At 41.5% G+C, this 26,701-nt stretch overlaps 1 protein-coding gene across 3 annotated transcripts; it reads right to left on the reverse strand.

The window, feature by feature from the left end:
* Positions 1-4,699: 4,699 nt before the first annotated feature.
* CDC25C (cell division cycle 25C) lies at positions 4,700-26,649 on the reverse strand. Of its 3 annotated transcripts, XM_037061214.1 has the most exons (13): positions 26,407-26,649; positions 25,733-25,942; positions 24,726-24,835; positions 23,870-23,915; positions 21,614-21,647; positions 21,411-21,500; positions 16,629-16,792; positions 12,314-12,413; positions 8,750-8,812; positions 7,066-7,164; positions 6,150-6,283; positions 5,646-5,757; positions 4,700-5,447 (listed from the first exon to the last, which is right to left on the reverse strand). In XM_037061214.1, the coding sequence occupies exons 2-13, from the start codon at positions 25,924-25,926 to the stop codon at positions 5,298-5,300; spliced, it is 1,296 nt and encodes a 431-aa protein (XP_036917109.1). In that variant the 5' UTR covers positions 25,927-25,942; positions 26,407-26,649; the 3' UTR covers positions 4,700-5,297. The 3 variants fall into 3 exon arrangements, with proteins under 3 accessions (XP_036917109.1, XP_036917116.1, XP_036917124.1); XM_037061221.1 differs by lacking the exon at positions 8,750-8,812 and having other exon boundaries at positions 25,733-26,624; XM_037061229.1 differs by lacking the exon at positions 5,646-5,757 and having other exon boundaries at positions 5,293-5,447; positions 25,733-26,624.
* Between the last annotated feature and the right edge of the window lie 52 nt (positions 26,650-26,701).

Consider the following 26,701-nt stretch of genomic DNA (forward strand, 5'->3'; position numbering starts at 1 on the left):
GGTCCTGGGCGCCGCCCTCCAACTCCGAAGTGGACAAATGCCCCGCTTCTTCTACAGTTTGGAGAAAGCCCGGCATTGGGGCAGAGGGCAAGTGCCCTCGGAGCAGGAGCGGCTAGAAGACTGTACTGACCAACTTGCTGTCGGCTCCCGCCTGAGAGCTATTGGGAAAGGTACCGCTGGAGATTTGGGGGATTCTCCATGTCTACCAAAAAAAAAAAAAAAAAAAAAAGGAGCACCCTTTCTGACCCCACTCCACCCCACTCCCACCGAGGAACAACCGTCACAAATGAAATCTTGCAATACAACTTGAACAAACCAGCACCAGGGCACTTGCATTTCTAGTATATTTTTTCTTAGAATTTGCACACTTATGGTTTCATCTGTCCCTCATTAAGTATCTTCAAGGGTAAGATCTGGTCATTGTCTTTAACCCCAGGATACTGCCAACATGGGTCCCAGGCAGCTGGGAGCAGATCTGGTGCCAGATCCCAGGACATTTGCCAGACTCGACTCTGTCAGCCCCTACAGTGTCACGAGGGAGGATGGGAGGATGGAAGGATCAAACACTCCCAGGACCAAACAGCAGAGATTCTCCTGGAAGAAAGACAAGATTTCTGAGGAAGGTGGCTGGAGAGACCATTTAGAAGGCTCATCATTTTCAGATGCTATTTCAGAGAGCAAGCTACTCTCCGGAGATTAAACAGCTAGGTAGAAACACAGCTGTGTCCAGAGCCCAGGATTTCTATCCATCAGGACAAGGGTACTTATTGGGCCTAGGGTCAATTCCCACCTGCTCCCAGGGTAAACGTAGAGGAAGACAGACTTAGTGAGAAAGAAGCAGTGCTTAGAAAGAGAGAGAAAGAGCGTGATGAAAGGAAGTAGAGGTTTTCATCCCCTAACCCCTCAACAAAGCCCCTTCCTTACTTTCACAGCCGTGGTGGCAGAGGGCCAGGAGGAAGGGTATTGAGAAGCACGATATAAACCTCTGAGATTTATTGGCTGCTGCTTCTGAGTATGGCCATCCTGCTGTGGCCTCTGGGGGGCATTTGCCGATGTAATCATCCCAGAAAGAGAGTCATTCCAGCCAGAAGTGTAAATCACCCGTCACAAAGCTAGGAGAGAGACATAGATAAGGAAGGAGACTGATGTGGCCTCTTGTGCCCTTTCTTCCCTCCCCCTGCCCAGGGGGAGCTGATTCCTGAGCTGTAATGCACTTTAAATGGAGTTTGTGCTTCTTTTTAATCTATATCTGCCCTGCCAGTCTTATTGGAGAGCTCTGAAAGTGAACATCTGGCTGCTCAGCTTTTGCACAAGGCTGGTTTTCCCCCAGCTCCATCCTACCTTCAATGTGCCTTTCCCAAGCCCTCCCCTCCAATAAGGCTAGAAAACCTGTAACTGGGGGTTAATGTCCCCACTTTCCACTCCACTCGAACACAGTTTCAAAACGGAATTGACAAAGCAAAGGTAACAATGTCAGGTGGTGGGGGAAAGGGCTGGGGCATACAAATCGACAAAGATGTGATGTGGTCAAGGGGTGTCACTTCTACTGTCTTTCTCCTTCAGCAACCAACTGTGGGGTAGGATGGTAGGTTGGGAAAAGCACTTGTTCAGGGTGCCTCCTCAGTGCTACCCAATGCTGTCCCCATGGAATGAACCAGGAAGGCTGGGACAAGATTAAACTGGTGGGCAAAGAGCAATGTCCACTCCTACCTGTAAGAGGCCAGCCTTTTTAAAAAAGTGAGATGCCTGGAGCATATTTCTGGGCACGGGATTGGAGAGCTTCACATCATTAACCAAAGCTAGGGGAGGGTTGAAACAGCCTCTACAAATAAATATGACCCCAAGACTGACACTTCCAGCATACCCTCTCCCCACAAACGTGTCTTCTATGACTGCCAGCACCTGCTAGACAAGGAGCGGTGCTGCCGGGAACCTGTGCATAATGACGAACAAGCCAGCCCTTTCTACAACGATGATGCTATTCGTCATTATTCACCTCAATAATGTCTTTTGAGACTGATTACGGGTCCAGCTTTGTGCCAGGTGCAAAAATGATTAAGACACAAACCCTGTCCTGGGAGGCATGCAACCTACCGATTTGGGTTCCAAGGTCCAAAGACCCTGTATCTTACTCCACTTTCACTTGTAATCTTGGTTTCTTGCTTTCTATCAAGTCCTTTCTCACTGTTAAACTTTAATTCCTGCAGCTACCCTAATCCAGGATATTAGCAATATAGTGAATAGTTTAGAGCACAAGCTTTACAGACTGCCTAGGTTCAAATGACATTTCCAACACATGCTGGGTGACCTTGAGCACATCACTTCATTTTTCTGTGCTTCAGTTCCTTCATCTACAAAATGAATAACAGTATCTACTTCATACATTTAACAGCTGTGAGAATTAAATAAGTATATATTGAGTAAAGCCTTTAGCCTAGTGCTTGACACATAGCAAGCAGTGAATAAAGTGGTATCATCCCAAATGATAACAGGAATTATCTGTGAACCTGGCCAGCCTCCACCACCACCTTGCTGCTTTGGAGCTGGAGACTACACACAGGTCTTCCTTCTGCTGAATGTATTAGAGGGCCAGGGATGGGAACGAAGGGCATCATTTTCTACCTTGTCCGTTTTTTGAGGGCAAGGACTGTGTCATATTTGAATATCTATGGTGCTCAGAATTGACAACTGCAGATACACATATTTTTAAACACTTACCTGAACTGAATGGGGAAGAGAATCCTAATGCCTCCCACTTTACACTCTTGAGAAGGAAAAAAGAATGCTCCTTGCTCTTATAGCAGAGGTCAACCAGGTCCTAGGCTATTGACAACCAGAAACAGTTTTTAGGCCAAAAAGTTTCCGTGTTTTATTACTTGACTTCCCAATGAATGAATACTACTCGCACAAGGATACTAGTGCAGAGCTAACTCCCTAAACAGCCTTGTGCTAGGGTCTTAGTGCCTGCTTTTAGCCTCATCTGCCAAACCCAAGCAACCCTTAATGGCCCTGACTTCTCAACAACGAAGCTACATACTTAGCACACAATACAATGCCAACTCTAGAAAGGCACGTTGTTCTTTGGTGAAGATTTGCTTAACAGCAAAATCCATTAAGGGCACAGACTCTGGAGCCATACTGCCTAGGTTCAAATCCCATCTCCACCATTCACTAGCTGTGGGATCTTAAAATATGTTCATTTCTTTATCTGTAAAATGTGCATAATAATCAGTACCTGCCTCACAGTATTGTGAAAATTCAATTAGTTTATATAAACACAAGGTCATCAAAAATCTCGAATGCAGTAAGTACCTGAAATGTTAGCTATTATTATTGTTCCTGAAAATAATATGAATCAAAGTACATGGTACCTATATAGTAGGAGGATGTTATGAAAAATGTATAGGAAAAATGTTGCCTTTTAGGCAAACATAATTTTTCACAAAGTTGATAACTAATTAAGCCCTGTTATTTTGTTTTGCAACTCAGAATTTCCACTTACTAAGATTACTGAAATGTGAATGCATGTGTACCAGTCTGGGGGCCTAGTTCTACCTTTCTGGGGAGAACTATCAGGAAATGACCTACTAGGATAGGCAATGAGTCAGGGACCCCTCCTCACACTTGGAAGGAAGTGGAAGTGTTTCAAGCAGTTTCCTCCTTGGGCTACTAAGAGTTGCTTGGAGGGGTAGGTGTGTGGGGGTGGGACAGAACCTTTTTTCTCCTTTTTTCCCTCTACCTCTTCTAGCTTTAGGCTCAAGGACTCAGTGAGGCCAGAGAGAGATACCTTCCCTCTGGGCAGACGGGTGCTTTGCTAGCAGTGGAGGCTGCCCGCTCCAGTGGCTGGCTTAGAGAATGCAGCAGCGCCCTCTGCTGTGAGGCACGCACTCTACACTCCAAAAGAGCACACTCTAAAAATCATTCCAGCCTTCTCTCCACCCACTTACTTTAAAAAAGTCTCCCTGCTCCAGAACCTGTGAGCCTATCTTAGCCTAGGCTTCAGGGCCCTGTCTATTTTCAGTCCTGAGCTATCACTATTACTAAGTTAACGCAGGAGAGTGACAATGTTCATAGTCCATTCCACTGCCAACCCAGGCTAAACAGGGCTGTATCTCACTAAGCAGACAAAAGCCTACTACTAGGCTTAAAAAGCTCTAAGAAAGGAAAGCCTGGGTTATAATGCCATTTAAAAGGTCTTAAGTCTAAGTGATTTTGCTTGGTACTTTTATTTCACAAATAAAAAAATATAGCACAAATCTCTACTTCCAACTACCTGAAATATAAATTTGTATTTATGAGTTGTGATATGAAGTGGAGAAGAGTTTGGGAAATGGAAAAAGTCAAAACTCCATTGAAAGTGTAGACAAGGAACATTTTGAGCCAAACTCAACCTCTCATTTGTCAAAGACAATGCCACTCATCTGTTTTTCTGAGCCTAGATACCAATGGGCTGAGTCTGGGATACACTTTTACATAACTCATACCATGGAATGGTCTTTAGGATAGGAAAGCCTGGAAAACTGCTGAAGAGCACACTTGAAAAGGTTTTTGATTCCAGAGCAGTGGATCTCAAGCCTTGGCATGAATCAGAACCACCTACAAAAAATTTTTTTGAACTCAGATTTCTGGGCCCTAACCTTAGAGGTTCTAACAGGTCTGGACTGGGGCCTGAAAATTTGTATTTCAAACAAATGCAGATGATACTGATCGTCCAGGGTCTAAACTTTGAGAACCACTGGTTGATCTACGAAAAAGCAATGAGGTCTCAGCTCTGAATTAGACAGTTATACCTTTATGTTGGAAGGAGTCTAGTTTGGTGATCACTTCTTCATATAAATCTTCTAGGAGCAGACAAGGCTTATAATCACATTTCTCATTATACAATGTTTATTTTCCCATTTAAGAAAAGGAGAGAGAGGGAAAGAAACAAGGGTAATACAGAAAAAGAAGGTGGTCAACTCTCTTGCATAGCCAGCAGCTCAGGGAGAGAAAGCTGGCTGGCTTGTGAGAAAACACTAGTAGTTAGAGAATGCAAGCACTCCCTGAAGCAACACACATTTCAGTGCAACCCAAAGCTACAGCTTACAAAGCCTGCTCCAGGATTCCACCACCAGCCAGCAGCTCTACTGAAACCTAAGCAATTCCAAGGTCTAGGATTACATCACTTTGGCAGCCTGTTGATTTGCAGACGTCTTTTCAACAATCTTGAGCTTAGCCATGTAGAAGATGGCCTGTTTCTGCCTGGAGTTTCTACAATGTCTGTGGTGACTCCTATGCAGCCAGCAGCTGATCTATTATCATGGGCTCACATCCTTTACCAGCAAGGCAATCTGCTCCTGCAGCTGCCGCTCCCCTTCCCGTGCTTTGCTCTGGCTTTGACACTTCAGCAGCTCCTCCTTATGGTCCTGGTGATGCATAGGGCAGTAGCTCTGTGGTTCACACAGCACCTGAAAGGTCAGGGACAGAGTAAGGGATTCTCTAGGTTCCTGAACTCTGCCTACGAAGTACAATAAAGAGTGCTGGTAGTGGCTAAGGAGGAGCACCGGTTTCTTCTCGAAGGGGCTTATAGGCCCTGGGAGTTGCATGCTGAAGTTGGATCCCCCAAATCTGGGCTCCCCCATTGCCCAACATGCTCCATTCTTTACCATATATTCTAGAAAGAAGTCTCTGTAGCCTCCTTTGAGGATATACAGCTCTGGGTAGTAGAGTGCAGGATACCGGTTCAGGGCCCTGTCCTCTTCTCTCAGAGAGCGGCACCTTTAGAGAAAACCCGGGGATGTGTGGGGTGGAAAGAAGCAAGGTCAGGATTCCATGGTCCAAAAAAAAAACAATGGGGAAAGGGAGAAAGAATAGATTATTGGTAATCTCATAAGGACCTCCAGATCTCATTATTTTTGCAAAATAAAGTTTAATTAGTGCCATTCTTTCTTCTTTCCTCCAATGGTGCCTAGTTCCCTATTTTTTCCCCCTTCACTGCTCCAAACTTTTGAATTGTAGAAACCCTCTTCTTACTAATCCATACCATTCTTCAAACTATAGTAGAGAGTAGTCATGTATTTAGTCTCTGTGAACTGGGCTGGAAGGTTCCCTTATAAGTTCTAACTCAAGTTCAATTTCCATCACACACCCTACCCCATGTAGACACTTACATTCGGGGACCCCTCTCTGAGGAGAATTCACAGTGGAACACAATAATTATTCTTTTCTGGGCATCCAAAGGGACAATAGGCATCTTCAGAAAGAAGTTATATAGTTCTTCCTGACTGTACATGTTTAAGGCTCCCTGTAGAAGAATTTTAGTAAGTTATTTTATCAAGGAAACCTGTGGACAGTGACAGTACTTAGAAACACTTGGGATACCACACCACCTAGGAAAATTCGGGAGAGGAAGGCCAGACTATAAGCACTTTTAGAAAAGAGACCTCATTGTATCTCTGAATCTACCCCTAGGGCCTGGCATTGAGCTTGGTATGTAGTAGTTGCTCAATAAAAGCTTGTAGAATTAAATTGCCTGAAGTGTAGGATCATTGTGAGGAATGTCTATGAGCAGTAAATGTTTGCAATGTGCCTCTCAGTCTTTGAATTAATGTTTTTATTTCCAGGTAAGAATACCTGGGCCCTGGTTGGTGTGGCTCAGTGGATTGAGCACTGGCCTATGAACTGAAGGGTCGAAGGTTCGATTCCCAGTCAGGGCACATGCCTGGGTTGCAGGCCAGGTCAGGTCCCTAGAAGAGGGTGCATAAGAAACAACCACACATTGATGTTTCTGTCCCTCTCTTTCTCCTTCCCTTCCTCTCTGTCTAAAATAAACAAATAAAATATTCAGAAAAAAGAGAACACTTGGCTCCTATAGAAAAGAAGGAGATTGGTCTAGAAGAGAAGGGGAAAGTAAATTGCTCAAGGTATAAGGAATTAGAATAACAACAAGGACTTGCAGCTTTGATGTGCTCCAAATGTATAGTGTCTGCCCTGGTTCTAGGGTTCACAGGACTTTTCGGCCAAAGACTTCTTAGTAAAGAGCTATCTCCATCCCTTCTCCTGCTAATGTCCCCAATGAATCCTCACCTGGATGTGTCCTCCCACGTACTCATACGGATAGCGGCAATCGATGATATAAAACTTCTCAATCAGACCTTGGAATTTCCCCAACAGTAAGGCAGCCACCTGCGCACAAACTATGATTGAATGCTCTGCTCACTGTCACTCTTGAGGAAAAAAGCGTCAGTCACAGTTTCTGATTTATATTCTCTTTAGTCACCTAGGATTCCACTGTATGCCCAGACTCCAAAGTTCCCCTGTATTTGAAATGTTACAATGGTTCAGCCCCACCCCACATATGAGGATAGAATAGGAAGTGGCCTTTTTAGAGAACCAAAATAGCTGGTATTACCAGGATACCAGAGGGGGAAAAACAAACAAATAAACAAAACCCTACTGAAGCTACTCATCTTGAGACAGGCATAGCTAGAATCAGTCTTTCAGAAGATACACAAAGACTCTGCAGTAACACAGGTAGCAGCTAAAGATCTGGAGTTTGCAAGAAGAGATGGGGAATGGTCCCCACCCTCCAATATAAAGGAAGAAAGCAAGTCTTCCAGAAAAGAATAGAGAAGAAAAGTTTAATACTCAGAGGAGGAAACATAAGCTACATGGAGGAGTATAAATTGATTCCAACTTTCTGGAGGCTCCTACTTTTATATGCATTTGTAAACACATATAAAATAAATGCTAATTATACTTTGACTCAGCAATTTTTCCCCAACATCTTAAGAAAACAGAGAAGTACAAAAAAATGTGGCACAATATTATTCACCTCAGCATTGTTATAGGTTATCAAAATATCACAAATAATAGGGGTTTGGTTAAATAAATTACACATGTCAGTATAACAGACTATTATATAGCCATTAAAAGGACAATATAGATCCTTTTATTGATATAGAAAGATGTTTACAATGTCTTACTAAGCTAATTGTAACACTACATATTCATCATGACCTGATTTTTATAAAGCATATGCCAGAATATAAAATCTTGAAGGCCATAAGGAGAATATTACTTGTGATTGTCTCTGGTGGCAAGATTATGGGTAGGGTGACCAAATAATTATTGCACAAACTGGGACACTTTTTAGAGTGAAAGAGAACATTATTAATAATTGCTCTGGCCCTGGCTGGCGTAGCTCAGTGGATTGAGCGCGGGCCTGCGAACCAGAGGATCGCGGTTTGATTCCTAGTCAGGGCACATGCCTGGGTTGCAGGCCAGTTCCTTGCAGGCTAACTACCAGCAGGGGACGCACAAAAGGCAACCATACATTGATGTGTCTCTCCCTCTCTCCTTCCCCTCTAAAGATAAATAAATAAAATCTTTAAAAAAAATGTTAAAAAAAATAATTGCTCTGTACTAGTAGGCAGAAATTATAACATGTAAACCAGATGTAGGGTCACCCAAACTAAGTGATTTTTTCCCTTTGGTGTTTTTGCCCTTTTTACTTTAATTTTCCATTCTTTCCTTCCTTCCTTCCTTTCATTTTTTCCTTTCATAAAAATTATGTAACATTTATTTAATTAAAAACAAAGGTGACAGAAGAAGGGGATAAAAGTGAGTCCTTTAATACAGTTTCAATTGAATAAGGGGCTTGGTTAGTGAACACAGTGAGAGAAATACAATTGGAAGTGGGGATTTTAGGGACAGAACAGACCAGATGGTGGCTTATGTAACCAGTTACCATCTCCAGCAATCTGCTTACTGTTTCTGGGTTGATGTACTTCAGATCTTGGTGTCTCCCTGACACGGTTGGCAGCGCACAAACCTAGAAATACCAAGGGCTAAAATAACAGCAAATTTTCTAAACCCAAATTTGAGATCAAATGCCCATATATTGTCCTTCTTTCCAAATGACCTTTAAACCCCCAATGGTCTCTATAATGTGCATTCCACTTCTAAAAAACTACAGCAGTTCTATTTCTAAGAAATGATTCTAAGGAACTAATTAAGAATGAGTATGAAGTTTTAGATTTAGCTATAACTATGTGCATCTTGGTATACTTGACAAGGAAAAAATATAAAATACCTATAAGAAGGTATTTATCAAGAAATTATGGGACTTCCGCCAAGATGGAGGCATAGGTGGAAACACTGTGCCTTCTCCCACAACCAAGTTTGAATACAACAAAGGTTTGGAGAACAAAGACACAGCCAAAGAACAGAAAATTGAATTATATGGAAGTCCGACTACAACTAACCATGCAACTGGGACAGTAAGAGGGGCGGAACCAGCAGTGGAACATAGTCAGGCAGGACAGATCCCCCGACCTAGGCGTGCAGGCAGCCCAGACCCAGTCAGGGTGTGGGGCAGACTGACCTCGGTCGCACATTCACGCACAGTGAGACGGACCACGCAGGCCTCAGGGGGCGAGGGCTGACGGCGGTGGCGCACTCGCATGCAGTGGGACGAAACTCATGGGCCCGGTGACGGTGGCAGCTGCAGCACCTGTGGCTGTGGCAGCGGGAGGCGGCAGACAGGACGCCATTGCTCCTCATTGACCCCGCCCCCACATACAGCATCACAACCCAGCGATTGAGTTGCCCTGCTCTGGTGAACACCTAGGGCTCCCATCCTGCTACGTAACAGGCACGAACAGCCTCTCAGATGCACTGTTCAAGACACTGTTTATCAGGATGGCGCAAGAAGATGGCACAAGAAGAACTCAAAGTCCCAGAGCCAATAACTCTAAGCAACCAAGAAATTGCCTGCCTCTCAGAAGCACAATTCAAGACACTGTTTATCAGGATGCTCACAGAACTGGTTGATTATAGTCACAAATTAGAGGAACATAGGAAGGCTAAACTAATTGAAATGAAGGGAAATGCAGAGGAAACCAATAGTGATGAAAAGGAAACTGGGACTCAAATCAATGGAATGGACCAGAAGGAAGAACGAAACATCCAACCAGAAAGGAATGAAGAAATGAGAATTCAAAAAAATGAGGAGAGGCTTAGGAACCTCCAGGACATCTTTAAATGTTCCAACATCCAGATTATAGGGGTACCAGAAGGGGAAAAGAAACAGCCACGAGTGGAAAACATATTTGAACAAATAATAAAGGAGAACTTCCCCAGTCTGGCAAAGGAAATAGACTTCCAGGAAATCCAGGAAGCTCAGAGAGTCCCAAAGAAGGTGGACCCAAGAAGGAACACACCAAGGCACATCGTAATTACATTATCTAAGATTAAAATAAAGGAGAGAATCCTAGAAGCAGCAAGAGATAAGGGGACAGTCACCTACAAAGGAGTTCCCATTAGACTGTCAGCGGATTTCTCAAAAGAGACCTTACAGGCAAGAAGGGGCTGGAAAGAAGTATTCCAAATCAGGAAATCCAAAGACCTACAGCCAAGATTGCTTTATCCAGNAATAGATAGGGGGGAGGGCGAGAATAGTGGGGGAAATATAGAATCTAAAGAACTTGAGACACGTGGTTATAAACTAAGGGGGGGAGAATGGTGGGGGAGGGAGTGTGCGGGTGGAGAGGAATGAAGGGGGGGAATAGAACAACTGTAAAGGTATAATCAATAAAATATATTAAAAAAAAGAAATTATGGGCAGCCAAAAAATAAAACACTGTGCTGCTATTAAAAATAATGAAATAATGAAGCAGAACTCTTTACTGGCATGGAAAAAAGGTTCCTGATACAATAAACGGGGGGGGGGGGAAAACAGATCACGAGATCACAAAACAGTAAAAATCAGTTTTTGTGGAAAACCAATAAATGTATTGTATGTGTACATGTGTATTTGTGAAAATGCATAGAGAAAAGTCTGGAGAGCCCTAGCTGGTATGGCTCAGTGGATTGAGCACCAGCCTGTGAACAAAAGGTCATTGGTTCAATTCCCAGTCAGGGCACATGCCTGAGTTGTAGGCCAGGCCCCCAGTTGGGTGTGTGTAATCTCTGACAAACTGATGTTTCTCTCCCTCTCTTTCTCCCTCCCTTCCCTCTCTCTAAAAATAAATAAATAATATCTTTAAAAAAGAAAAAAGAATCAGCCAATGAATTCATAAATAAGTATAACAACAAATAGATGTTTCTCTCTCCTTTCTCTCTAAAAATCAATCAATCAAAAAATGTTTAAAGAGTCTGGAGAGATATACACCAAGATATTAAAAGCACTTATACTCTGCTTGATAAGATTTGGAGTAAACCGCTCTTTCCTTGTAAATTTTCTATCTGGAAAAGCTATCCATTAATTGAATGGGGTGCCAAAATCCCCTATTATGACTGTAGTACTATCAGTCTCTCCCTTTCTGTCCATCAAGATTTGCTTTCCATATTTACATACTCCTGTGTTGGGTGCATAAATGTTCACAAGGGTTATATCTTCTTGTTGGATTGTTCCCTTTCTCATCATGTAATGTTTTTCTTTGTCTCTTACTATTGCCTTTGTTTTAAAGTCTGTTTTGTCAGATATAAGTATTGCTACCCAAGTTTTGTTCTAATTTCCATGAAAAAAAATCATTTGCATGGAATACCTCTTTCCATCCCTTTACTTTTAGAGTATTACACTAAGTGAAATAAGCCAGACAGAGAAAGACAAGTACCATATGATTTCACTTACAGTGGAATCTAACAAACAAAATTAACTAACAAAATAGAAACAGACTCATAGATACAAAGAATAGACTGACAGCTGTCAGAGGGGGTTGGGGGACTGGATGAAAAAGGTGAAGGGATTGAGCAAAAAAACCTTATAGACAGACAACAATATGGTGAAAGGGGGTGGGTGGTAGACGGGGATAAGGGGGATAAATGGTGACGGAAGGAGACCTGACTTGGGGTTTCTAACAGGTCACCTATTTGATCCCTGGTCCCAGTCAGGGCACAGTCCTGGGGTGTGGGCTAGGTCCCCAACTGGGGATGTGTGAGAGGCAACCAATAGACATTTCTCTCCATCTCTTTCTCCCTCTCTTAACCTCTCTCTAAAATAAATAAATAAATAATTTTAAAAAGATGTGGGGTAGATTTTATTTTCTACCTTTTCTGTAATGACCAAGTATTACTTACATAATTTCAAAGGATAGTTTTAAAAAGAAAAAAGGTAATAAGCCTCAAACATTCCCCACTGTTCTAGATTTTCCCAGAATGAATAGGAATACTTTCTCAATAAAAAGGCTTAGATCTAACACTACAGCACCTTCAGGTTGTCTATACTTGGTGAGGATGCATCATTATACCTCATGTTCTCTGAAAGCAGAGAAGAAAAGATTCAGACCCAGAATGACTTACTGAAATATAGGAAAAATGTACCCACACCCACCTTGGAGCAATCACCAGTCAGGTGCCCCTGGTTAGAATCTTCCTCCAGCATCTGAGTGATATTAAAGTCACAGCGGGAGACTGTCTTCTTTAGACCTAAGCTCTGAAAATGATACCCCAATTCTCATGTTAGAAGTTTAAAAATTAGGGGGTCAAAGAAGTAGAGAATCATTGAAAAACTGTATACTTTTTGTTTTAGTAAGTCCACTTGTTGCTAAGGAAATAAGAATATGCACCAAAAAACTGGCCATAGAGATGGATATCCCAGCACGTTTATAACAGAAAAAAAATTCTAATAAATTAAATGTTCAATTACAAGATCTTAAACAAATCATATACTGAATATTATAGATTACTATTATACAATAAACATGTTGTAGATTAAGTTCATTGGCATGAAAGTAAGTTCATGATATCATTAAGTAATTTAGAAAAATGCTTTGTAATACCACTTTAATAAAAGAAAAAATTGTATAGAAGACAAGTGTCTGGAAGAACCTATATCAAGTGTTTCACAGGCCTGTAATTATCTCAGGCCTGTGAAACTATGGGCATTTGTAACAACTTCTTTTTGTTTATTTGAATGTTCTATGATATTATATACTGATTTTATAAAACAGACAAATGTATTTAGATTTTTTTTTTTAAGGAAGTGTATTTTGGAAACTGAGAAGGCATCACCATTTCCTCATGGCCTATGTGCTCCTCAACACACAGGCCCGCTACTTTCTGCATCGCTCTGCTGCTCGTCAAGGTCATCAACTATCTTCATGCTGCCACATTTAATAGCTACTTCTTCAGCCATATGCATAGATCTTTCTGAACTGCAGAGGCTTCCGCTGAGTTGGCTAATACCTTTTTCCTTGACTTTAATGGCAGAACCTCCTAGTTTTTTAGTTTAGTTCTAATATAGACAACCCTTATACTAAAAGAACTGTGATGCTTCTGTCTCTCTGTTGTTCCTTCTCTGCCTTCTTTGTTGGGCCTCCTCACCTACCAAATCTCCAACAGATGCTGGATTCACTAGGGCTAGCTCCTGGTGCTTTTTTATCTCTTAATTCTTGCCATAGACAATTTTTCTTTCCACCCATAAATTTAAAGTTCTCCTCTGTGCTGATGACTCTCAAATTTCTATCACCAGTCAAGACCTCTGGCTCTTATTTCCAGACTTTCACATCCACATACCTGCTTAACAATTTGGGGGTACCTACTAGGTGACAGGGCAGTGAATAAGAGAGTAGAAGAGACAAACAAATAAGTATATTCTATATATTTGTATGCAGTGATAAATGCTTTAAGTAAAAAATAAAGAAGGATAAAAATATTTTTAAAATACTAGGGTTGGGAAGCTTGTCAGAAAAGACCTTTCTGACCAGGTGACATATGTGGAAAAAGGAGACTGAAATGAGCGATAAAATCATGCGTTGCCTCCAGGAAGAATGTTCCAGGCCAAAGGATAAACAAATGCAAAGACCCTGGTGAGAATGGCAAAAGGATGGCTCCATTTGGTATGGTATTATTAGCTCAAAAACTAAACTGAAACAATGCTATAAACCATCTAGAGCCAGGGGTGTCCAACTTTTTGGCATCTCTAGGCTACACCGGAAGAAAAAGAGTTGTCTTGGGCCACACATTAAACACATAAACACTAGCCCTGGCTAGTGTGGTTCAGTGGATTGAGTGCCAGCCTGAGGACCAGGGGATGGCCAGTTCAATTCCCAGTCAGGGCACATGCCTGGGTTGTGGGCGAGGTCCCCAGGTGGGTGTATGCGATCTCTGACATACTGATGTTTCTCCCCCTCTCTTTCTTCCTCGCTTCCCCTCTCTCAAAAAGTAAATAAATAAAATCTTTAAAAAAAATACACAAACACTAACAAAAACTGATGAGGAAAAAAAGGTTTCAAGTAAATTTATGATTTTGTTTTGGGCCACATTCATAGCCATCCTGGGACACATGTGGCCTGCAGGCTGCGGGTTGGACACCCCTGATTCTAGACCTAACAGATGTTGATAAAACTGTACTGAACAACAACATAATATACATATTTCTCAAATACAAATGGAACATTCTCTAGGATAGCCCACATGCCAGGCCATAAAATAAGCCTCAATAACTTTTAAACTGTTGACATCATACAAAGTATGTTTTCTGACCACAAAGAAATAATTAGAAATTAATAACAGGAAAAAATCTGGAAAATTCAGAAATATATGGAAATTAAACAACAAACTCCTAAATAATCAGTGGGTCAACAAAGAGCACAATGGAAATTAGAAGATACTTTGAGATAAATGAAAAACTTAGACACAACATACCAAAACTTAGGGCATGCATCTAATGCAGTGTTTAGATGAAAATGTATAGCTGCAAATGCCTATAATAAAGAAGAAAGATATTACGTCAATGAGCTAAACTTACATCAAAGAAGAAACTAAATCTAAAGCAAGCAGAAGGAAGGAAATAAGAACGATAAGAGCAAAACTTAATGAAGTAGAGAATAGAAAAACAGAGAAAAACAAAAGTTGGTTCTTTGAAAAGATCAACAAAATTGATAAACCTTTTAGCTAGACTGACCAGAAAAAAAGAGAGAAGACTCAAATTACTAAATTTAGGAATGAAAAGGAGGACATTTCTACCAACTTTAGAGAAATAATGAAAAGATGACAAGGGACTACTATGAACAACTATGTGCCAATAAGTGACAACACTTAGATTAAATGGACAAATTCCTAAAAAGACAAAAACTACTGAAACTGACTCAAAAAGGAACAGAAAATCTGACTACACCTACAAAAAGTAAAGAAACCGAATTAGTAATTTAATAACTTCCCACAAAGAACAGCTCAGGCCCAGATGACTTAAATGATAAATTCTGCCTAACATTTAAATAAAGAAATAAAAACAATTCTACACAAGCACTTTCAGAACATTGAAAAGAGAATTCCTCCCGAATGATGGCATCATTACACTGATACCTAAGACATCACAAAAAAACCAAAACATTAAAAATTAGTATCTCTACTGAGCACAGACTCAAAACTTCTCAATAAAAATCATATATATATGATAATATACCATGACCAAATAAGCTTATCACAGGAATGCAAGGTTGTTTTAACTTTCAAAAATTAATGTATTCTTTATATTAGTAGGTTAAAAAAGGAAACTCATATGATTATCTTAAGAGATGCAAAGTATTTGACAAAATGTAGTATCTGTTTCTGCTAAAATTTCTCAGCAAACTAGGAATAGAAAGGAACTTTCCTCAACCTGATAAGTGGCATCTCAAGAAACCTATAAAAACATCATACTCAATGGAGAAAAACTGGATGCTTTTCCTGTTAGGGTACAAGGCAAGGAGTTCTCAATAATTTTAAGACTCTAACACCTGAAACCAATACAAAAAAATTTGAAAGAAAAAATATTGTAAAGGATTTCTGACATCAAAAGTTTGAGAACCGTTAATCTAGGAGAAAGAAGAACACTGATAATACAGGAGAGAGAAAGAAGAAATACTGCAGGCGCAGACAAGATGCTCCCATCTGAGTCAGAGTTTTTGCAGTCTCTACTACAGCTGACAAGACCCTACACGATCTGTCCTCCTGCATCTTGCCCTCTGCCCGCGTCGGCACACTGCAATTGCTCCCTCTGCTCCAGCCAGAATGGCCTACTTGCTGTTCCATGAACATGCCAAGCACACTCCCACCTTAGGGGCATTGCACTCACTTTACCTTCCACCTGGAATAACTCATTCGTCTTGATATCTGTTTGTTCGGCCCCTACTGCTTCAATGTCTGTTCGAATGTCAGTCTCTGATGAGAGTTCTTCTCAGTCTGTGCAACCTGTCAACTCCCATTCTATCCCATCCCAATCCAGTCACTACCTTCCTTACAGTATTTTTATCATCGGCCATAATATGAAAGTTATTTTTTATTCGTCTGTCTCCTAATGATTAGAATGCATGCTTTGTGAGAGCAGGGGCTTTCTTGTGCTGTTGAGGTCACTACTGTATCCCCAGTGTTAAGTGAATGAATTAATAGGTATATTCCACCCATTACCATGATCACTTATACCAAATTACACTTGATGGTGATCTACTCAAAGTACTAACTAGAACCGCTCACCCAGTAGCAAGAAGAGTTATATGGTGACCTGAGGCCCTATCAGTCAGGTAGCCATTACGAGTGTAGAGACCAAGTCTTCTTGATCTCTACAGACCTACCACTTAGTACAATAACTGCAGTATATTAGATATGCAGTATTCTTCATTTAAGAATGAAGGAATGAAAAGTGCAAAGATACCTTCAGAGAGCACTGTACCTTGACCTCTTCTTGATCTTCCAGGGAAAACTCCATTAATTCATCTGAAATCTCCTCTGCCTGGTCTTTTTCTAGTTTTGGATTTTTATCCAATTTTGAAATTGTAGTGATGGGACTGCCCAAATATTTCATTTCACTTTCCACCAAGTTTCTATTGTCCTGCCAAGAATATTGACAATATTATAAGTTATCCAGGACACTTACCTTACTACATGTATAAAAATTAATTCAAAATGAATCAAAAACCTAAATGTAAGAGCTAAAACTATAAAACTCTTACAAGAAAACATCAGGGGAAAACTTCAAGACATTGGATTTGGTAATGATTTCTGGGATATGACATAAAAACACATCCATTTTTCTTTTAGAAATGGATAAACTGAGCTTCATCAAAATTTAAAACTTTTGCATATCAAAGTATACTATCAAGAAAGTGAAAAGACAACCCATAAAATGAGAAGATATTTGCAAATCATCTGATATGGTGTGTGTGTATATACATACATACATACATACACACACACACACACACACACACAATGTTCCTTCTTTCTGCTCTGGTGGCAGAAGCTATGGAACAAATTTTGCCACAACACATTTCATGTCAAGGTCCTGCGTCAAAATCTTGGACACAAAATTTTGGATGTGTGGAAACCACACCATGGTTGCCTCTGGTGTGTCCCCTGCCGGGAACTGGCCCACAATCCAGGCATGTGCCCTGACTGGGAATCGAACCGTGATCGTCTGGTTGGCAGGCCCGTGCTCAAACCACTGAGCTATACTAGCCAGGGCGAAATCAATAAAATCTTCATAAATAAATAATAAAATATTTATGCCCTTTAACCCAGTAATGACAGTTCTTGGCACTAATCCTAAGGAAAAAAACTGAAACATAGGCAAAGATTTATACTCAAGAATTTACATGATAGCATTATTTATAAAAGGAAAATTTGGATATCACTAAATGTCCAATAATAGGGAAGTAAAGACATAAATTACGGTCCAATAATTAGAAGAAAAACATCCAGTAAAAATAATATTTAGCCCTGGCTGGTGTAGCTCAACGGATTGAGCCCCAACCTGCAAACCAGAAGGTGGCAGGTTGGATTCCTAGTCAGGCCATGTGGCTGGGTTGTGGGCCAGGTACCCTGCTGGGGTCATGCGAGAGGCAACCACTCAATATTTCTCTCCATCTCTATCTCCTTCCCTTCTCCTCTCTCTAAAACTAAATAAATAAAATCTTTAAAAATAAAAATAATGTTAAAAATAATAATGTTTTTATTTCAATAGCCATGGAAATAACCTAAATGTCCTTCAGTGGATGTTTGGATAAAGATGGTGTACACACACACACACACTGGAATACTACTCAGACACAAAAAAGAAGAAATATTGCCATTTTCAACAACATGGATGGATCTTGAGGGTATTGTGCTAAGTGCAATGAGTCAGATGGAAAATACAAGAATGGCATGAATTCACTCTTATGTAGGATGAAACACAAAAAGCAACAAACTGTCCCTGGCCAGGTAGCTTGGTTGGTTAGAGTATTGTTTTGATACACCAAGGTTGTGAATTCGATCCCTGTCAGGGCACAAACAAGAATCAACCAATGAGCCCTGGCTGGTGTAGCTCAGTGGATTAAGCATGGGCCTGTGAAGCAAAGGGTTGCCGGTTCGATTCCCAGTCAGGGCACATGCCTGGGTTGCAGGCCAGGTCCCCAGTGGGGGACACAAGAGAGGCAACTACACATTGATGTTTCTTTCTCACTCTTTCACCTTCCCTTCCCCTCTCTCAAAAAATAAATTTAAAAAAAAAAAGAATCAACCAATGAATATTAAAAAATAAGCTGAACAACAAACCGATGTCTCTGTCTCTGTCTTCCTTCCCCTCTCTCTCTCTCTCAAAGCAATTAAAAAGAGAGAGAGAGATTAGTTACAGAATTATCTTAGTAATTAGGCAGATCTGGGACTCAAGGAAGGCCCAAGGATGGCTTCAGCTCAGACCAAAAAGGACATAGCTTTTTCAGAATAGGGACTAAAAAACTAGATTAAAGGAGAAATAAAAAATTAAGAACTCTAGTTCCAGCCTGTGTGGCCCAATTGGTTGGGCATCATCCTGCAAACTGAAAGGTTGCTGATTTGATTCCCCATCAGGGCACATGGGGAAGTAAGGGAGGAATCTGGGTTGCAGATTCAGTCCCTGGTGGGGGCACATACAAAAGGCAACCAATTGTTTCTCACATGGGTGTTTCTTTCCCTCTCTTCCTCGATTCCCTTCTCTCTAAAAAATCAAAAATAAAAATAAAGAAAAAGAAATGAAGAACTCTAGGCTTATACGTGAAGTCATGCAAATAGTCTGTGAACAAGTTATGTGCCTTATTCCTACTTAATGTACTTTGTAATGTAATGTAAAAAGTGTAATATATATTTTAAAAAATATTTTATTTATTTTTAGAGAGGGGAAAGGAAGGAGAAAGAGGAGAGGAATGATTATACCATTACAGTTGTTCTATTCCCCCCCTTCATTCCCCTCCACCCACACACTACCTCCCCCACCATTCTCCCTGCTTAGTTTATAACCACATGTCTCAAGTTCTTTAGATTCTATATTTCCCCTACTATTCTTGCCCTCCCCCCTATCTATTTTCTACCTACTATCTATGCTATTTTCTGTACCTTCTCCCCCCTTCTCCTCCTCCAACTCCCCTGTTACTAACCCTCCATGTGTTCTTCATTTCTATGGTTCCGCTCCTGGTCTAGCTGTCCTCTTGGTTTGCTTTTGTTTTAGTGTGGTTGTTAATAACTGTGAGCTTGCTGTCCTTTCACTGTCAATATTTTTCATCTTTTTCTTATATAAGTCCCTTTAGCATTTCATGTAATAAGGGCTTGGTGGTGATGAACTCCTTGAATTTGACCTTATCTGAGAAGCACTTTATCTGTCCTTCCATTCTAAATGAAAGATTTGCTGGATAAAGCAATCTTGGCTGTAGGTCTTTGGGTTTCCTGACTTGGAATACTTTCCAGCCCCTTCTTGCCTGTAAGGTCTCTTTTGAGAAATCCCCTGATAGTCTGTCTGATGAGAACTCCTTTGTAGGTGACTGTCCCCTTATCTCTTGCTGCTTCTAGGATTCTCTCCTTCACTTTCATCTTGGGCAGTGTAATGATGATGTGCCTTGGTGTGTTCCTTCTTGGGTCCAACTTCTTTGGGACTCTCTGAGCTTCCTGGATTTCCTGGAAGTCTATTTCCTTTGCTGGACTGGGGAAGTTCTCCTTTATTATTTGTTCAAATAAGTTTTCCACTCGTGGCTGTTTCTTTCCCCCTTCTGGTACCCCTATAATCCGGATGTTGGAACGTTTAAAGATGTCCTGGAGGTTCCTAAGCCTCTTTTCTTTTCTTTTTTTTTTTTAAGATTTTATTTATTTATCCTAGAGGGGAAGGGAAGGAGAGAGAGAGAAACATCAAAGCACGGTTGCCTCTCGTGCATCCCTTGCCAGGAACTGGGAACTGGCCTGCAACCCAGGCATGTGCCCCGACCGGGAATCGAACCGCGATCGCGTGGTTCGCAGGCCTGCGCCCAATCCACCAAGCTACACCAGCCAGGGCCCTCTTTTCATTTTTTTGAATTCTCATTTCTTCATTCTTTTCTGGTTGGATGTTTCATTCTTCCTTCTGGTCCATTCCATTGATTTGAGTCCCCGTTTCCTTTCCATCACTATTGGTTTCCTGTGCATCTCCCTTCATTTCAATTACTTTAGCCTTCATATGTTCCTCTAATTTGTGACTACAATCAACCTGTGAGCATCCTGATAAACAGTGTCTTGAACTGTGCATCTGAGAGGCTGGCAATCTCTTGGTCGCTTAGAGTTATTGGCTCTGGGGCTTTGAGTTCTTCTTGCACCATCTTTTGGGCTGTTCGTGCCTGTTACATATCAGGATCGGAGCCCTAGGTGTTCCCCAGAGCAGGGCAACTCAGTCGTTGGGTTGTGACACTGTATGTGGGGGCGGGGCCAAAGAGGAGCAGTGGCAGTCCTGTCTGCTGCCTCTCGTTGCCGCCGCCGCCGCTGCCGCCGCCACAGGTGCCACAGCTGCCACCATCACCGGGGCCCGCGCGTTTCGTCCCACTGCACGCAAATGTGCCACCGCCGTCAGCCCTCCACCACTGGGTTCGCCGCTGGGGCCTTCGTGGTCCGTCTCACTGTGCGCAAATGTGCGACCAAGGTCAGTCTGCCCCACACCCTGACTGGGTCCGGGCTGCCTGCGCACCTAGGTCGGGGGACCTTTCCTGCTCGACCCTGCACCGCTGCTGGCTCCACCCCTCTTACCATCAGGGTTGAACAGTTCTTTGTTGTTGGACTTCCATATAATTCAATTTTCTGTTCTTTGGCCGTGTCTTTGTTCTCCAAACCTTTGTTGTATTCAAACTTGGTTGTGGGAGAAGGCACGGTGTTTCCACCTATGCCTCCATCTTAGCGGAAGTCTGTATATATTTTTTAAAGTGTCCTAAATTCCTTAGACAATACTGATATTTTTGTTCTTAAACCAATAAACTGAACATGAGTATAATGCAAGACTTAGAATAGATTTCTGTTCTAGGGTCAAACCTTAAAGAGAAAAACAGAAAACAAACCACAAAGAAGTTTTTTTCTAATTATGTTGCTATTCATTTGTCTACCATACTGAGGCATAAAAAACAAGGGGTCTGATGATACCAATGACTTGCTCTGCTCAAAGGAAGACAACTGCTAATGTATCTAGGTTGCCATTAGACACTCACATTTCCTTCGTTTATGGATGAGGTACATATTGCATCTGTCTTCCTGTTGCCACGATCCAAAGCATTCGGAGTGCTACAAAGCAGCTGTGCCTACAAGAGATGGTTTTCTGAGAACATTCAGCAACCTCCAGCCACGGTTGAGCTGGAAATCCTCTTCTTCCACCTAGAAACAAAGCTAAATCTAAAAAAGAGGACCTACTCACTGAGCTACATTTTATAAGGCGCTGGTGATGATTCCTGCAGATCAAAACAACAACAACAAAAAATTACCAGTCCGTTTAGCTCCAAATACTGTTTGGTTGTTCATCAGTGGCCTAGAGCATGCCAGCTTCTCCTTTCCTGCATTCTAGGATCCCTATACCTAGTTGATATGTCTATTCAAATAACAATATGGTAGGGTGCTCTCCGTGGTAAACGTTAAGATGTTGAGTGACATCCTGAAGATAAGGCCTTTATTTTTTATTTACATATGTATATATAACCATATGTATACTAGATATGCATCAAAGATGATAATTTTGTCCTACATCTTATGTAGACATAATTTATAATTTATTAATTTTCCAGCATTGACTACTGAGAGCTAATATTTATTCTTTTTATGAATTTCTATCCCCCTTCCGAGGAGTTCATTTGTCTACATGAGTTAGGGCATTTTTTTTTAAAGATTTTATTTATTTATTTATCTTTAGAGGGGAAGGAAAGAGGGAGAGAAACATCAATGTATGGTTGCCTTTTGTGCATCCCCTGCTGGTAGTTAGCCTGCAAGGAACTGGCCTGCAACCCAGGCATGTGCCCTGACTGGGAATCGAACCGCGATTGTCTGGTTCGCAGGCCCGCGCTCAATCCACTGAGCTACGCCAGCCAGGGCGAGTTAGGGCATTTTAAGTAATACAAAGAAAATACAAATAATACGATGTAAATTTTCACATGTAACAGTCATTGAACGCCCTCCCTAGTGTAGGAAAGTAGCACCTAATTCACCTAAACATTGAAGGATAAAGTTCTAAAAAGATTAAGACAGTCAAACAGAAAACTTGCAGTAAGTTTAAGTTGAATTAAAATTACTTTTTACTCCTTTACTATTCCCTGACTGAACACTTTAAGATCTCTAACAAAGAATCTTTATTGTTAATAATAATAAATATTTTTTAAAATATTTAATCTTTATTGTATTTTTAAAGGTTTTATTCATTTATTTTTAGAGAAGGGAAAGGAGGGAGAAAGAGAAGAAGAGAAACATCAATGTATGGTTGCCTCTCACACATCCCGCACTGGGGACCTGGCCAGCAACCCAGGCATGTGCCCTGACTGGGAATTGAACCAGCAAACCTTTGGTATTGTATTTTTTTAACATTACCTTTTAGTCCCCTTACAACACCCTCCCTGCAGCAATCACCACACTGTTGTCCATGTCCACGAGTACTTTTTCCTTTTTGTTCAATCCCTCCACTGCCCTAAACCCCTCCCCACACTAGCTGTCATCCTGTCTCCATCTAGGAGTCTGTGCAGTAAATATTCTAACATATGCCCTGGATGGTGTGGCTCAGGATTGAATGCCAACCTGCAAACCAAAGGAATGCCAGTTTGAATCCCAGTTTAGGGCACATGCCTGGGTTGGGGGCCAGGTCTCAGGTAGGGGGAGCACATGAGAGGCAACCACAATGTTTCTCCCCCTCTCTTCCCATAAGTAAATAAAATAAATAAATAAATAAATAAAATTATAAAATACTTTGGCAGGTGCTAAGTATTAAATGAAAATTTAATCCTTACAATAGCTGTTTATAAGAAGTGCTTTTAGCCCTGGCTGGTGTAGCTCAGTGGATTGAGCGCAGGCCTGAGAACCACACTATCGCGCATAGATTCCCAGTCAGGGCACATGCCTGGGTTGCAGGCCAGTTCCCAGCAGGGGACGCACGAGAGGCAGCCATACATTGATGTTTCTCTCCCTCTCTCCTTCCCTTCCCCTCTAAAGATAAAGAAATAAAATCTTAGGAAAAAAAAGAAGTGCTTTTATTATCTCCATTATTGTTTTTCTTTATTATTAATGAAGAAACCGAGGTGCAGTGAAGTTAAGGAGCTTGTCAAAGTCATAATTGGTGAGGTCGTAAGCTACTGGAATCCAGGTACACCAATTTTACAGCCTACACTAGGCACATTTAAGCACTAAGATACAGCACTACTCACATGCAGGTAAAAACCTATGTCTAAGTGCAGTATATACCATTTTCCTCCGCCTTTAACAATAATACTGATTGTGTGTGATGGTTAAAATACATAGCCTTCATTTTCACAACACTCTGGAAAACTTAAAAACCTTTCAAGGGAAGAATCCAAGACTCCAAGCCCATTATACCCAGTGAGAAATGTTCTATACTCTGCAGAGTTTACATAGGATAAAATCCCCGTGCCAGTGCTGAAATGCTTTAACATGAGGTTCATTTAGCAAAAGAACTTACATCTGAGCTGACTGTTTTTCCTGAGGTCCTGAAGAATCCAAAGCACCTGCAATCAGATATAAAGTTATATTTGTCCACACATCCTGTCTTTCCTTCTGATTTTCTTCATTACCAGTAAATCATATTAACTGACCTCCTAAATACAAAAGCTGACCTTCTAAATACAAAGGCTCTTGATAGGTACCAAATTCATGGTACAAAGTACAAGTTAATAGATACTTAGGAATTTACATGTGTCACTGAAAGACAAAGTGCTGGGAAACAATGCACTAACTACAGAGATTTTTGCCCTGGCTGGTGTGGCTCAATGAATTAAGTGCTGGCCTGCAAACTGAAAGGTCACCCGTTCAATTCCCAGTCAAAGCCCATGTCTGGGTTGCAAGCCAGGTCCCCAGTTGGGTGCATGTGAGAAGCAACAGACTGATGTTTCTCTCTCTTCCTTCCCCTCTCTCTGAAAACAAATAAATAAGATCTTAAATGCAAAGTGACTCCTATTAATGTTATTATTTTTCTCTTCCCATTGGCTTGATCATTCTCCTCAAAAATCCTAACCACAAAATTCCAATTTCAAGGCTCTCTACCTACTTTTACCCCGCTTCTATGTCCATCTTACTACTCTGACTTCTCCCTTAAAAGTTATTCTTTCCTGGCCCTGGCTGGGTAGCTCCATTGGTTGGAGCATTGTTCAGATACACCAAGGTTGCAAGTTCAATCCCTGGTCAAGACACATACAGGAAACAACCAATGAATGAACGGAGAAGTGGAACAACAAAATTGATGTCTTTTTCTCCCTCTTTCTTTCTCAAATCAATAAATGAAAATTAAGAAAAGTTATTCTTTTCTTTGAAGCCTTTACCTCCCTTCACCCTACCAGTTCCATCAAGGTCTGCAGGAGTCATAAGCTGAGTGGCAGACATCTCCCCACTGCTAAGGTCCGAAAGATCAAGGCAAAGTTTTGGGGTTTCTCTGTTGAGACACAATAGCACATCCATATTCTCATTAGGATGTAATATTCATAAAAGGAAAAGATCACATTATCCTCAATAGAAACACCCCTCGATGATTATCACATAATCTGAACAGTGTCTGTATGAATCCAGTTGCTTTTGGGAATATTTCAGCTATGCTGAGAAAATGTCCCAGCTTTTCTCTTCTCTAGTAATCTCTACCTAATTTTCTCCTCACTAACATACTGAAACAGTAGGGTTTGGGGCGGGGGGTTGGTAATTGAAGACCAAAGTTTATTGACTGAGGTGGACCCTGACCCCACATCTACTGTGTGCACATGAGCACATCAATTCAACTTCTCACTGGAGTCTCTAGTACTTCTCAAGTCTATAACTCTCCAATTTTGCTAGCTGAGGCATTAGATTGGGGTGTCAAACTCATTTTCACCAGGGGCCACACCAGCCTTGGGGTTACTTTCAAAGGGCCAAAATAATTTTAGGACTGTATAAATGTAACTACTCCTTAACTGTTCAGGAGTTGAAATTACATTCTGCGCTTTGAAGGCAACCGCGGGGCTGATGTGCCCCTCCGTGAAAATGAGTTTGACAGCCCTGCATTAGGGCATGGCATAGCCAACATTTAAAGTACAGTAACACTAATATTAATACTAGTGAAGTGACCAACTCATATAATGCAAGAGTTTTCACAGATTCATGAGATCCCACACATCATGAGATCCTAGTAAGATAGGAAGAGATTATTTCTATGTCACAGAAAAGCAGCTCGAATATCAAAAGGGTCACACAGTCCAGGGCTAAGACTTAAACTTAGATCTTTGAGCCAGGGTAATTTCTTTTTTAAACTCAAAAACCATTTAGAAAAGCAAAGGAGATAAGGTGTGAAAGGTGGATTTACCCAGACAAAATACTTAGGTTTGCAGAATCACCAAAGAGATTGTTCACTGGCGTTCTTGGGACACCTGGACAGGCAGGAAAGGAAGTATCTCTCTCCAGGAGCAGGTTTAATATCCTCCTTTGATGGGACCTGAAACTAGGTCCTGTGCCAGGACTTCCCTCCTCTCTTGTGGATGAACTGAGTTCTGCAGACATAGTCTCCAAGTGCTTACTAAGAAAAAATGAAACCCAGCTAAGAGGAGAACGTCATCTGCATGGGCACGTCACAGATCGTCCGGATTTCACAACCTCCCAACCCTTCCCAGCCGCGGCCAAGTGGATCTGGATCGGTGTTGGAGGACCGGCAGCCCCAAACGGTGAATCGATCACCACTTGGCTTGAAGATTAAATCACACTTGCCCAAAAATGCCTGGCTTTTTCGTCGGAACATGAAATTACCCGGAACGTGAATTTACCGAGAGGAAACCTCAGAGTTTTAAAGCAAAAATGAAAAGAAGGCTTTGACTTGTTCGGGACCACACAGCTCGTGACACCACACCCGAAAGAACTCAGGTCTCTTTTAACTCGCGACAATACCGACCTTAGGGCCCCTGAACCTCTGTTTGTGGGGCTCCGACTGGCCCTTTGAGAGAAAATGGGTCTCCCCGATTCGGGCGGAGATGGCTCCGGTCTTACCTCAGGTTTGAGTCTGAGATTTACCTTCAGGAGAAACGGAAGTCAGTGGGGGTTAGTCACAGTGAAGATCGGAGCAGAATTAAAGGAATTCTGGAGAAAGGAGGCAGTTAACCAGACTGCAATTCTACTTCTCGACTGGATACGCCGGGGTGAGGAATTGCCATTTCTCTCCTCAGGGCTTCAGAGCAGGAGTATCAACAGCCATAGGGCTTCACCATTCAAACCTTCCGCCCTCCCAGTAACCTATCCTGCTTTTCTCTAAGATGAATCAGCCAATCTTCGCGCGCCCACCCAG

The sequence above is a fragment of the Sturnira hondurensis genome, unplaced genomic scaffold (assembly GCF_014824575.4).
Source record: "Sturnira hondurensis isolate 20B ecotype Veracruz unplaced genomic scaffold, ASM1482457v3 Scaffold0001120, whole genome shotgun sequence".
Classification (NCBI taxonomy): domain Eukaryota; kingdom Metazoa; phylum Chordata; class Mammalia; order Chiroptera; family Phyllostomidae; genus Sturnira; species Sturnira hondurensis.